Source organism: Mytilus trossulus, chromosome 7, assembly GCF_036588685.1.
Source record: "Mytilus trossulus isolate FHL-02 chromosome 7, PNRI_Mtr1.1.1.hap1, whole genome shotgun sequence".
Classification (NCBI taxonomy): domain Eukaryota; kingdom Metazoa; phylum Mollusca; class Bivalvia; order Mytilida; family Mytilidae; genus Mytilus; species Mytilus trossulus.
Window position 1 is genome coordinate 55,036,709 of NC_086379.1, and position 13,586 is coordinate 55,050,294.

A 13,586-nucleotide genomic window follows, 5' to 3' on the forward strand; every position below is an offset into this window, starting at 1 on the left:
AATACAAAAATAACGTTCATTGCAATCCAAAACGTCACTACAGACACGGACATAGCGAACCAGTTTGGATTTATCGGTCATTAAAAGAAGCTTAATCGTTCATCATGTAAATAACAAACCAAAACTTTGCAATAAATGAGTTCAAAAATGCACCGCCACTGAGGGCATAACGATTTAAGTTCTTTCATGTGGGTTCCTTCTTGCAGTTAGAGATTAGAAGTTTTGATTATAAATGATTACGTTTTTGATTGATGTTGGTTCGTGTTCATTTGAAACTTATTGTTTATTTTCATTATGTAGTAAACCGTGTAATATGTTTGCCAAATGAGGTATTTGACCCTTTACTGAACATGAAAATGTGAAAAGTTAAAGTTTGATTGAAGGAAGGTAAACGTCTTGTGCAATGTTCTTAGTGGTCACATAAAGTTGAAACATACAGATGATATTTATAATAAAGGGAACATTTTTTTAGATTCCAACTTAAGGTTTGAACTAATTTTCCCTCCACTGAAAATAGAAATGTGATATTGCGAGCGGGGTACAATATCCTACCGACAAACATTTGTGTTGATGAATTACATAGCTGGAAAAGATCTGCTTTTTCTGTAGAATATCTCCTTCTTACCACTATCGTCCTCTTTAAATAAGCAGAATGGTTATTCTTTTTTAGGATTTGACGCCTAAATTCTACCATATTTAATTTCTAATCGATTTGACACAAAACTTGATTTGATATTTTTAAACAATGCATATTGTAAATTGCATTCCAGTTCATACCAGAACAGTTTGGAAATAGAATACATGTTTTATGTTGTGAGCAATACTTTGGGGGGATTCAATGGTTTCCCCTATAAATCACTGTACGTTATTGAGAATATTGATAAGTTTTCAAATTGGGATAGTGCCTCCTTTGCCGAGTGAACTGGTGAATCTATAACGACCAAAAGTCTTAATATACTGAGGTTGTGTGAAAAAAAAACCCGCCTGTTGCATGGACGTTAGCTCCGATTTTTATTGACATAAAGTGAGATGGAAGTTGCCAAAAAAAAAGATTTTATAATAAAACAAAAACAGGCTGACGACGCTTTGGGCAAAACAAAAACAAACAGGAAAGAATCACTATTTCACTGTTTTAAGTAATTTGATGTAACACAATCTTGATTATAGCTTTTTATCTTCGTTATTGATTGGACCTTGCATATGTTTGGAGCGCAAAATTGTAAGTCTTGTATTCTTGGTCAATTCTTACAGAAACTTTGTCGTTACAATATCTGTTAGAAGTTGTTATATTACATTCAAAGTAATCTAATTCTGTATGGAACTAATACCTAAATCATATCTGTTTTTAAATGACTAGGAATAACTTGTCATAAAGACATAACACATACAATGGAGGGTATATGCTTTATTTCTGAAATTAGACTTCATTGCTTAAATATACACAAACCCCTTGGTATCAAACTTCTACCAATAAAGATAGGACTACAATGTGCACATAATGACAAGGCCAGGAGCCTTCAGTTGAATATGAAATAAAAGTTTAAAAATATTAATCAATTACATTGAGTTATTGTATTTTATGTGTGACACAACATGGTACTGTTTACTGAGATAATATTATTTAGTAATTTAATCTAGAATAACATAACAGATGTATATACTGTCTTTATAGACATTCATTGTATTTTGGCTTCTTGAAACTTAATCTCAATCTGGAATTATGTTAATGATCTAACAAACCGACGAGGCCATTTCGAAGTTAGACAAGAAAAAAACATAATATAAACAACTATTGAACTTAAAGTGTTGTTTGTTTCTTTACACAATTTGTCTAATTAAGTATATACATTATGAATTCCTGTTAAAATTATAACTTAGTTTGCATGAAAAATTATATAGGAAACTAATAATGAAATTAAGGTGCATTACATTGCGATATAATAATATCTATGAGTTTTAGAACTATTTAATTATTTTTTCTTATAAAAAGACCAAGAGTGTGAAATATAACAACACGGAACACTCCTTTTAAATTTAGATGTTGTTATTATAAGTTAAGACTGGTACATGTATGCACATTTAAATTTCTCAAGGATTTCAACTTAAAGTCATATGAAAATATTGACTGGTGACAAATAATGTTAATCCAATTCTGAACCAATGCATGCATATATGGTAAACTTCATATCATAAGTATTCTGTGCACGATTGTCTTATTTTTTACGCATCCATATCGTATAATCCTCCAGAAAATATTTCACTTGGTCAGTGTTGATTGAAAAATATTGCAGATAATTAATGGTCGTGTTTTAAAGCAGAAGTTTAACGATCACCTGTTTTTTTCGACAACGGTCACACTGAAGTTAATGCATACGCAAAACATGTCGGCGAATTCTTCGTTCTTCGCCAATAAATAAAAGAAGTAAAGTTCTTCTAAATTAGTTCAAATTAACGAATTTTCTTCAGAAAAAAAGTAAATGTACATCAGTTTTATAATAATAGCCATATTGTTAAAAAAACCATAAGCATCAAATTTGTTTTTATTTTGCACAGTATTTTCTTTATTTTATATTTCAGAATCCTATTATTTTCTATATTTTATATTTCAGAATCCCATTATTTTTTATTTTTTACTATTTTCCCATATTTTTCTCTTTTATTTTCGTTACTCCTTTTATCGTTATCCTCCACAGGATACCCAATTTCCCTTGCTTCAAACCGAATCTAGGCATCCTTGCATGTCCCTATTAAAAAAGTAAAATTTCGTTATCTGTGCTGGGTTTGTCTAAGACATTGCAAAATATATCTTATATTATAACAACTGCATTTGTCCACACGCAACACTGTCTTATTTCGTAACGCAATACTTCATACACAACAAATGTTAAAACAAGAAAACAATTCAATGTGAATAAATGGACGCAGGTCTTATAAATATCCTTTATAAAACTCGTAAAATCCTTCATTGTCCTTTGCTTCTGTCCCGTCTGGTAAAATAATTTTGACACTCTGTGCCGTACATGGACGTGATTCAGGTCTAACATCTAATTTTGCTGACAAATCATTGTTTCCCTCATCTTCTGGCGCTGCCAGGCTATCCTGAAAAAAGAGGAAATAATGATGTGATATACTACTAGTTGGTAAACTCCACAATTTCCAAACGGGTAAAAATAAGCAATGTCGTAATTCTTCCGTCCATCCGTTTTTTAGTTTGTTCTTCAGTCCAACTATTTTATCTACACCTGTTTCTGAATCATTTGACATAATTGTGTGAAACCTTCAGTTTTGCTTCTTAAATCTGATTGTATCCATCCACATATTTTTTTGTGGTTTGCTTTGACAAGAAACGGCATTTTTCTGTGTTATCATTATGGCAGCTTTGTTCACCATATCTGCTATTAACTGTAAATGGCTGTATTCAAGTAAACTGTTATTAAATAGTCGCATTTCTTACAATAACTCCAAATCTGCTTATCAATGATAAGAACTTTGTTTTGGGAATTAGATTTTTACCATATTACATATGACATTCACTAAATTCTGGTCGTACTTGAAGGACCCATTAAACAGCGTAAATAGAAACTGCCATTTGCTTTGAGGATCCCCTATGATGAGATTCTATACAAAACAAGATGTGGTGTGTGATTACCAATGAGAAAACTCTTCACAAGAGACTAAATGACTCATAAATTTACAACTTTATGTTATCGTACGACCTTCATCAATGAGCAAAGCCCATACCACATGATCATCTACAAAAGACCCCGAAATGACAAATGTAAAACAATTCGAACAAAGAAAACCAACCATCTAATTTATGTACATAAAAATGAATGAAAAACTATAACGTAACACAACGAACGACAATCACTGAATTGCAGGCTCTTGACTTGGGACATGCACATACATCCAAGTACAGATCTGAGAGTACTTTGTTTGTGGAAATGTAACGTTAATCTTGAAATTTGACATTGCTGAATATAAAAACGAATGTTATAATAACTACCTTTACAAACGGAATCTTAATTCTATTATTTGGTAGACCACCTTGTAGCACTGTACATGTATATTGGTACTGTAGATACAAGTAGATAATATTTTTTTTGTTTTCAAACGATGGTTGTCCACTTAAAATAAAAATATTAAAATAAACTTTTAGATTGCTTCGCAAGATTTGTTCCAACTGTTTAAGTCAACCAAACTATGATGAAGAAATCGCTGAATTAAATTCAACTTTACAAATAGTTTCATCGAAGGAAGCAACCATTTTATCAACGGAATAATGATAGGAAATGTAAAGGAAATGTTTCTACAAAATTCGGGAAGCTGCTCAATTTGTTCATGACTAGTAATGAGAAAAGGGTATGACTTCACTATCATCTTAGAACTGAGGTATACATGTTTTTGAACGTAAAATACACAAACTAAATCTAAAATAACATTTTCTGAACTATAAATCTGAATTTCTGATCTATAGAATTAAAAAAATGTTATAGGTCCATGAGGTCAAAATTTTTCCTTACCTTTGGTTTGACTTGTTCATCATCAGATTTAAAATCACCCAATGTTTCTCGTATGAGACCCAACACGTTTGATGTATCTATATCATTGTTGTATTTTTGTTTTCCTCTGGGATCTGAAAGGAGATAGTTATGCATATTGACTGTTCGTACCAGTATCGTATAATCAAATCAGATAGCAGTTTATATGATTAAAACTTCCATTTAGAAATTTGATGTTCATGTGATTGTCTTTTAAAACAAAACTATCCAGATGTAAGCAATTAAATAGGACCTTCAAAAATGATAAAAACTCGCACCAACTTTATTTTGCGCATTGAATTTTGTAATTGTTCCTCTTTCACGAAAAATCTTATAAATATTGCATGCATAGTAAATAAAAGAAAATATTTAAGTATACTTCTATAAAATAGTAACACATCAACCTAATATATTCATGAAGACACATTCGGAGTTGAATATAATTAAATATAAATACTATATACTTACTATCTTTGGTACGTTTTGATTTACTGGAGCTAAATTGAACCCCCACTAAACTTAGTATATCTTTCATAGTTGTTTTCACAAGCTGCATTATGCCAATAGTATCAGCTGCTTGAGCATGTCTCACTTCGGAAATACTCTCGTTCAAAATGGCGGAAAACATTGTCATTAATGTAAATATTACAAAGAAAACATAAACAAAGAAATACAATTCTGCGAATGCTGGTGAAGCACTAATCATTGAATCCAAACTATTTCTTCCTATCAATGTGTTTGTTAAACTCCCAAATGCTATAAACATGTTTCTGTATTCACGTACAGTGGATCCAAAGAGTAGATATCCAAATCCAACGAAGTTGAAAAAAACACACATAAACATCACAGCAAACTGGCATATAGGATTTGCTCCTTTTCGCAAAACTTCTGCAACTTCTGTCAGCTTTTTGTTGTATTTTAACGCACTTAGAATGCGTAAAGTTGCCGCAAAACAGAGCCCGCCAAGAATACATGTAAATATATATTCCCAGACAACAATATGTTGGAAATTGATGAATGCATCTCTGTCATCGTTAAACTGCTTCATAGCTTTTCTCGTATAGATATATTTGAATATCCACACAACAGTTGCAGCATAACTCAGCGTGCACAAAACAATGTCAAGACCATTCCAAAAATTTGTGAAAGTTTGTTTGCAGCCTTGTAGCCGAAACTTTTTAATTAGTTTGTACGTTAAAACGATGATTATAATTAAGTAAATTATGTACAATAGTATAGAGAATGCACCTGTAGCATCAGTTATTGTAGTTGCACGAAAACTTTGAGTGTCGATCCAATTATAAGCGCCTCCGTTTTCCGAAAATTCGGCTAAATAAATAGTATAGGAAAATAAGTTCAAATTAGGGTTAAAAAGAGTAAACTCGACAAAAACAGCACGCGTAAATCTATCTATCCACTTATTTGCCGTTAGTTCGTCAATGGCATTGATAGTTAAAGCTTTTTCTTTATGGAAATTTTGAATAAACCCTCCACCACTATAAGTGTTGTATAAACCAGTGATTGCAATTCCCCATATTTCATCTGCGCCGATATACTTCCAAGCGTTAGATGTGTATGTTATTGGACCTATTGGTACCATGAGTGATTTGTTCTCTTTGTCAGTATCATATGCAGGCACACAAAAACGACTTTCTGTAAGGCCACCATATAAGCAGTCATCTGAAGATAAAAAAAGAAAGTGTAAAATCATTGCATCAAAAATCACAATACTTTTGACAAGATCCCCGTATGATGAGTCTTATGTAGACGAAACGCGCGTCTGGCGTACTAAATTATAATCCTGGTACCTTTGATAACTATTTACACAACTTGGTCGATGCCACTGCTGGTCCCCGAGGGTATCACCAGCCCAGTAGTCAACATATCGGTGTTGACATGAATATCAATAATGTGGTCATTTTTATAAATTTCCTGTTTACAAAACATTGAATTTTACGAAAAACTAAGGATTTTCTTATTCCAGACATAGATTACCTTAGCCGTATTTGGCACAACTTTTTTTGAATTTTGAATCCTCAATGCTCGCCAACTTTGTACTTGTTTGGCTTTATAAATCTTTTGATATGAGCGTCACTGATGAGTCTTTTATTGACGAAACGCGCGTCTGGCGTACTAAATTATAATCCTGGTACCTTTGATAATTATTTGCACCACTGGGTCGATGCCACTGCTGGTGGACGTTTCGTCCCCGAGGGTATCACCAGCCCAGTAGTCAACATTTCGGTGTTGACATGAATATCAATAATGTGGTCATTTTTATTAATTTCCTGTTTACAACACATTGTGTTTTACGAAAAACTAAGGATTTTCTTATCCCAGACATAGATTACCTAAGCCGTATTTGGCACAACTTTTTTGAATTTTGAATCCTCAATGCTCTTCAACTTTGTACTTGTTTGGCTTTATAAATCTTTTGATATGAGCGTCACTGATGAGTCTTGTGTAGACGAAACGCGCGTCTGGTGTACTAAATTATAATCCTGGTACCTTTGATAACTATTTTACGTATTTTAACATCCCAGGCTTTGGAAGAACACAGTTTATAAAATGCTATTTTCCTCTCCATTTTGTTTTTTTGAAAACCGATTCTGACAATCGATCATTTGAACTATTTCACACAGAAATGACGAATGTTCTAAGCACGTTTGAAAACAAATCCGAGAAATGTTATTAACTTCAATTAAATGAAAGTTTTACATTTAACAATTCCATTACGAACTATTTAAATTATTGTTTTAGTGAAAACAACTGTATAAAATGTAACAAATGAATTATGCATGACCCAGGTACTAGTATTTAAAAATACAATAGAAAGTTCACTTAGGCGCATATTGTGTACATTTTATAAAAAGGGAGAGGACTTTGAAATGGAAAATACATACTTACAACACCATTACATGGCCATTAGCACATTTTCTTTAAACAAAATTTGTTTTCATGCCCACCTACGATGGTAGAGGGGCATTATGTTTTAGGTCTGTACCTCCGTTCGTCTGTTCGTCAGTACGTCCGTTCGTCCCGCTTCAGGTTAAAGTTTTGGTCAAGGTAGTTTTTGATAAAGTTGAAGTCCAATCAACTTGAAACTTAGTACACATGTTCCTTATGATATGATCTTTCTCATTGTAATACAAAATAAGAGTTTTGACCCCAGTGTCACGGTCCACTGAACATAGTAAATGATAGTGCGAGTGGGGCATCCATTTACTTGGGACACACTCTTGTTATCTATGTTTGTATTTAGTTATTTCGTTGCACTAGGTTAAATACAACACCAAATATCTGATGCATAATATTTTTTTTTAAATGTGTTCCTCACATAATAAAATTTATTTGAAATCTTAATCAGAAATGGATATTGAATGGTATATCTTGTACGTTTTTACTTTTATACGAATCTTTAGAATATTAGCAACTTCATCATCCTCTAGTGGATGAATAATCTGACGTGCAACTTATTTACATGTGAATATAAATTCTGTGTTCTATTGTTATTTACCTTTATTTGCCCGGACCTGTCGAAGTCTGACTTGTCCAACACGAACATTTTCCATGTCAGCTACATAGTATTTGTCAAAAGCACTGATGCCTTTGCCATTATATTTTTCAGTTGGATACGTAAATGGTATTAATGTTTGTTTAGTCCAATTTACAAATGCTTCTTGTGAAAGAACCTATACAAAAAAGATCGTTTTTCTGAATATAAATATACTAATTGTTTTTATAAGTACTTCATTGTTATCTTCTAATGTAAAATGTGATTGAACTATTTCAAAAACCAAAACAAAATAACCGTTCGACAATGTACATTAAAAAAATGGAAAACCATAAAACATAACTATAACATTTACTTTTCTACATTGGTTAGAGGTATAGGGGGAGGGTTGAGATCTCACAAACATGTTTAACCCCGCCGCATTTTTGCGCCTGTCCCAAGTCAGGAGCCTCTGGCCTTTGTTAGTCTTGTATTATTTTAATTTTAGTTTCTTGTGTACAATTTGGAAATTAGTATGGCGTTCATTATCACTGAACTAGTATATTTTTGTTTAGGGGCCAGCTGAAGGACGCCTCCGGGTGCGGGAATTTCTCGCTACATTGAAGACCTGTTGGTGACCTTCTGCTGTTGGTTTTTATTTGGTCGGGTTGTTGTCTCTTTGACACATTCCACATTTCCATTCTCAATTTAAACATGATAGCGAATGGAAAACACACATCATTTCCCTGAATTGATCTAGACCTGAATGATATGTTTTTGTAGAATTAGAGTTATATTGCTCAGTTTTTAGTGTTCTGTGTTGTGTTTTGCTGATTTCTCGTCTTTCAACAAAGATTTTTGTTTTTTTCAGCTACGGCGTTGTCAGTTTTACTTCGACGTGAAAGTTTGGTTTTCCATAGGTATCGCCTACCACTTTTCATGAGAACTTTAAAAACTATCAATTTTACGTATTGTTTTATATAGACAATTAAGTGCAAACGATACAGTTACAGTTGAGGTAATGACGTTGCTAACGTAAATTGTTATTGTAGCGACGTCAAACTATACATTATCGGGAAAAAAATCAGTTTTCGACTGCTTTTTATCATTCGAATTTATTTAACTTGAAAACGAGTTCATGTACCCCTCTTTTTTAAAATGTCATTTGGTTTGTTTACGCGAGAAGATTATGTGTGCCAATTTTCATGAAAACGCAAAGAGTGCAATTTTTTTACAATTTGGTACATATACAGCAAAAAACGATGTTTTTTTTCTACATTCACGAATACTTGATAAATATGAGATATTTTAAATATAAAATGTATAAATTTTTAGGTTACTTTTAAAATACATAAATTACAAATCATTAATCAAAAAACAATTTGTGTTTATCGTTTAAAAAAAAAAGTTATGTCTTTCTTTCGAAAGAGAAAATATGGCCACAAATCCGAATTTTTAGCAAATATACAAAATTTCGACCGCATTTTACTCAAAAAATAGCACATGAAGATATGTTTTTTTTCTAAATATTTGATTTAATCAGGTAAACAAAAGTCTATATGGAATTTTTTATCAAATGAAAATACGGGACCAAAACTATATTGTATGCTCTTAAGAATGTATGAGCGATGCACTAAATATTGTAAATGATTGTCTGATAAACGTTCTTGGTTTTGGCTTTTTTTTTATCGCGTATAAATTACAATGTAATAGCAGTAAAAGTCAGTTTTTAATCATCACTAAAATAAGTTTTTTCCCTGTTTTACAAAAAGACTAGTATACTTTATTGTAGCCGAATCACTATTTTCAATTTGTTTTCCACTGCAATGCGTGTAATGAACTTTGTTCACAGCTTCCAAAAATATAAACTTGTGAGATTTTTTGACTAGCTGAGAAATTTCAGCTGAATGAAAATGGAAAAACATAAACAAAGACAGCTTACTTTAGAAAATCCGTATTGAGTTTTACTGCATGCATATAGATAGTTATCGATGTTTTCTTTCTGTCTATAAAATCTGTCGTCTCGGTTCACGTAGCTGATTGAAAATATTACAGCTGCAAAAAGTATTTGCAGGATAACCTCTATAAAAGCTTGCTGTGCAATTTTCTCTTTCATTCTTTTAATTCTCTGATCTTGAAGTGCATTCTCAACAGGTGGTCCTGATTTAGACATTACTTCCATTCTAAATGCTGGAAAGAATAAGATATATTTTCAAAAATATGGACTTCATAATGATAGAGGTGTGATGCTGTGAGTTTCCGTTCAGTGGCAAACATAACATGTATACCATGAGGAAAATCTAATGAATATGAAGTCAGTTCTGTACTAGACCAACACATTGAACTAGATTTAAAACGTGCTAGAGAAAATCACAAGGTATTAGCCACAGGAAGAAATTTCACCTTACCCGGAAAACTTATTCCGAGGTAACCAGTTTTTGTTCTGATTTCTAAATGACTAACGCATAGAATAAATACTTCAAATACCCATCTCTCAATAATTTATTTAACGTAACCGAGGAATGACACCACAACTTCCAATCCTTTAAATGCTGATCAAAAACTACATTTTGCTTGATAAATGACAGATATGAGCTTAACATGGTAATAATATTTTGATATAATATGTTTATTCGGAAAATGATGAATTCATCTCGGACAAAACACTTTTGGGAGTTTGAAGTTTAACTTGATATGAGACTTATATAAGAAAACTGGGACGTATTGCAAATCTCAAGTTTATCGATAGGTTGTGGGTTTCTCTATGGTGACTCATTGTGAACTAGTAATATCAGACCTCCTGTGTTTCATATATGGCTAAACTCAGAAAAGGTCTGTCTAAATTATTCATGTATAAATTAAAGATTTCTAAATCTACGTTTGTTATTAAATAACATTAAATAGTACCAATTTCACTGCACCAGACGCGTACTTCGAAAACTAATGTATATATAATATACCAGTCTCTGCAAAGATATTCGAAACCAAAAATCCAATACCACTTTTATAGTATGAAAACTCTGTAGTTATATAACTTGGTCCATTGACATCTGATTCACGTCTGTATAACATGATTATTATGTAGAAAGGGGGATAATTAGTTTTTCCTTAAGTTTACCTTCAATCCCAATATTTCTTAATATTTTACTTACAAAGGAACTGTTTTGAATTATTTTCGGTGCTGTTCTTGCATTGTTCTCGAACAGAATCTAAATCTATCTTCAGATTTATATCATCTGCTGGTTTCTTAATCAACCATGCAATAAACAGCGCAATAATCAACACCTGAAATTAAATTAACAAAATAAAATATGTTTGATTTAAGGTACGTAGCATAATTTTATTTGAAAATAAATTCAAGAATTGAAAATGTTTTTTTTTAGTTTCTTATGTTCAATGACATTGATTCAGCAAAACATCTATTCACCATAGCAAAATAATTGTAAGTTATTTTTACAAACAGTCATTGCTTTTAGTATTTGGTTTTCGATACTAAAAATATTCAAACATGCACAATGAACTTGCATTGATTCTTAAGTTGCTTAATGGGAACAATATACGTATGAAAGGTGTAGCATGTAGAGTTGAATCTGTATACCTTTCAAGAGCAACTGAAATCTCCTCCGTTTGTGTGTGTGTGTGTGTGGGGGGGGGGGGGGGGGTTCTTGTTGTTCAGTCTTTAGGTTTTTTTGTTGTGTTTGCATACTGTCGTTTGACTTTCGGTCTTTTTTCGGACTTATGAGTATGAGCTTCCCTTGTTATCTTCAGTCTCTGTTCTACGAAACGACATATTTTGGTTTATTGACAAGTTTAAAAAAGTGAAAGCATTATAACACGCCGACAGAAATTTCACAACCAAAGCACGAACCATTTTTTCAATGATAAATACATGATGCAATACGATTGTGAGACTCAATGGTTCTCATCTTATGTTTTATGTGTTCTGGTATTTTATTTGTTTTAGATAGAAGCACTTGAGTAGATATATGTTCGTTTTGTTGCCGTTATTAACTTTGCGCTGAATATATTATGTAAAATACAAATGATTTCTTACATAATATTATTAATCTATAAACAGTTTCTTATCACTCTAATTGTTACAAATAAAAAAAGTCTGTATATGTATCTCAAATATCTATATATTTTCCCTCCAAAGAAGTTTATACTGTAATTTCTTACCTTCAATGGATCTACAATAAACAGAGATTCTACAAAGGACAACACGAATGTTGTCATCCATTCTTCAGATTTAGATGTACCCCATTCCATACTATAGAGTAGCATAAAGAATGCTGGAACAATTATAGATAAAGCTACTATTATCCATGATATGTAGATAACCCAATGCGGATATTTTGCCTCTTCTTCCATAGTAATTTCTCTCGATTTAAGAACAGTTTTATCATGCTTTCCATCTTTTACAATTTTCTTCTTCACTCTTGTATTCTTGAATAAGTGTGTAATTATCATAATTGGTATTACTGTTATTAAAACACCAACTACAGAAATGTACGCTGTTTTCAGGGAAAGCCGGAGTTTTCCAATCCGTACCGTGTCCGCAATTACTGTTTCTTCATCTTCGGTTTGAAAAAACATTGCATTTGTAATCATAGTAAGTAAAAGTAGTGACATTAAACAGGAAAGTCTTTGTACTCGGGTGAACAAGCTTCTCTGAGGTCTCACCACTATGGAAAGCCAAAGATGGTTTTCAGATATATTGAGACGTGTTTGCTGTGAAAACACTGATTCAAATCCAGCGTTATCTTTATCAAGGACTGGCAATAACCTATCAACCATTCCATCATCAAGGTCCAGAGCCAACCATCGGTCACAAAGGAATACAAATCTAAAAAAAATACATATATCATTAAAAAATTAATTAGACTTGATGTAAGGATTTGTTTGTAAGTTAGTGCATTCCACTTTAAAGACTTCATATGTACTAATAGTTGTATAGATCGTTCCATTTGTACGGTTTCTAAAATCATCATTTGTATTACTCTTTTTAAAAAAATATATATTTGGAATAATTTTCCCTTCTATAAATATTCCGTTAAATGCATGATAAATGTTTTGGTACACAGTTTGTTTTTTTCAAGTTTCAAAAATCTTAAGCACACCAATTTTCATAGTTCTTCTACATGCACACCAATTTTCATAGTTCATATCAAACATACAGTTTTGTTATCCTTAGATTAATTTAATGATGTTTAAATCTTATCAATAAGAATATATAAATCAAGGTAAAAAAACTACAAATTTAGGAAATTGCGTCAGTAGGGTAAGCGTCTCCTATTGGGAATGCATCGTCTTCCAGTTGAGTCAACAGTCGAATTAAGATGTCATTAGCGGGAATAGGAAATAAAAGACACCAGATAAACATTTAAAATAGGATAAAACGTTTGAGTAGGCCACTTTATTATTTTAATCGTGTAAAGCCTTTGTTCAAAATAGCTGATAGGAAGCATTAGTTATATATCAAGGAAATGCTTATGCTTAGATACTTTATTATGGTTAATGTGTTTTTTTAGAATCTGCATTTAAAAAAAATG

The 13,586-nt window shown here is 32.0% G+C and overlaps 1 protein-coding gene across 1 annotated transcript in view; it reads right to left on the reverse strand.

Moving 5' to 3' along the window:
- Positions 1-2,928: 2,928 nt before the first annotated feature.
- Positions 2,929-13,586, reverse strand: part of LOC134726531 (uncharacterized) — a 43,186-nt gene continuing 32,528 nt past the window's right edge. Inside the window, exons 20-26 of the mRNA XM_063590937.1 lie at positions 12,214-12,880; positions 11,187-11,319; positions 9,977-10,224; positions 8,059-8,233; positions 5,010-6,221; positions 4,524-4,636; positions 2,929-3,099 (exon numbers count right to left, since the gene is read on the reverse strand). Coding sequence (XP_063447007.1) covers positions 2,929-3,099; positions 4,524-4,636; positions 5,010-6,221; positions 8,059-8,233; positions 9,977-10,224; positions 11,187-11,319; positions 12,214-12,880 — 2,719 coding nt within the window. The remainder of the gene's footprint in view (positions 3,100-4,523; positions 4,637-5,009; positions 6,222-8,058; positions 8,234-9,976; positions 10,225-11,186; positions 11,320-12,213; positions 12,881-13,586) is intronic.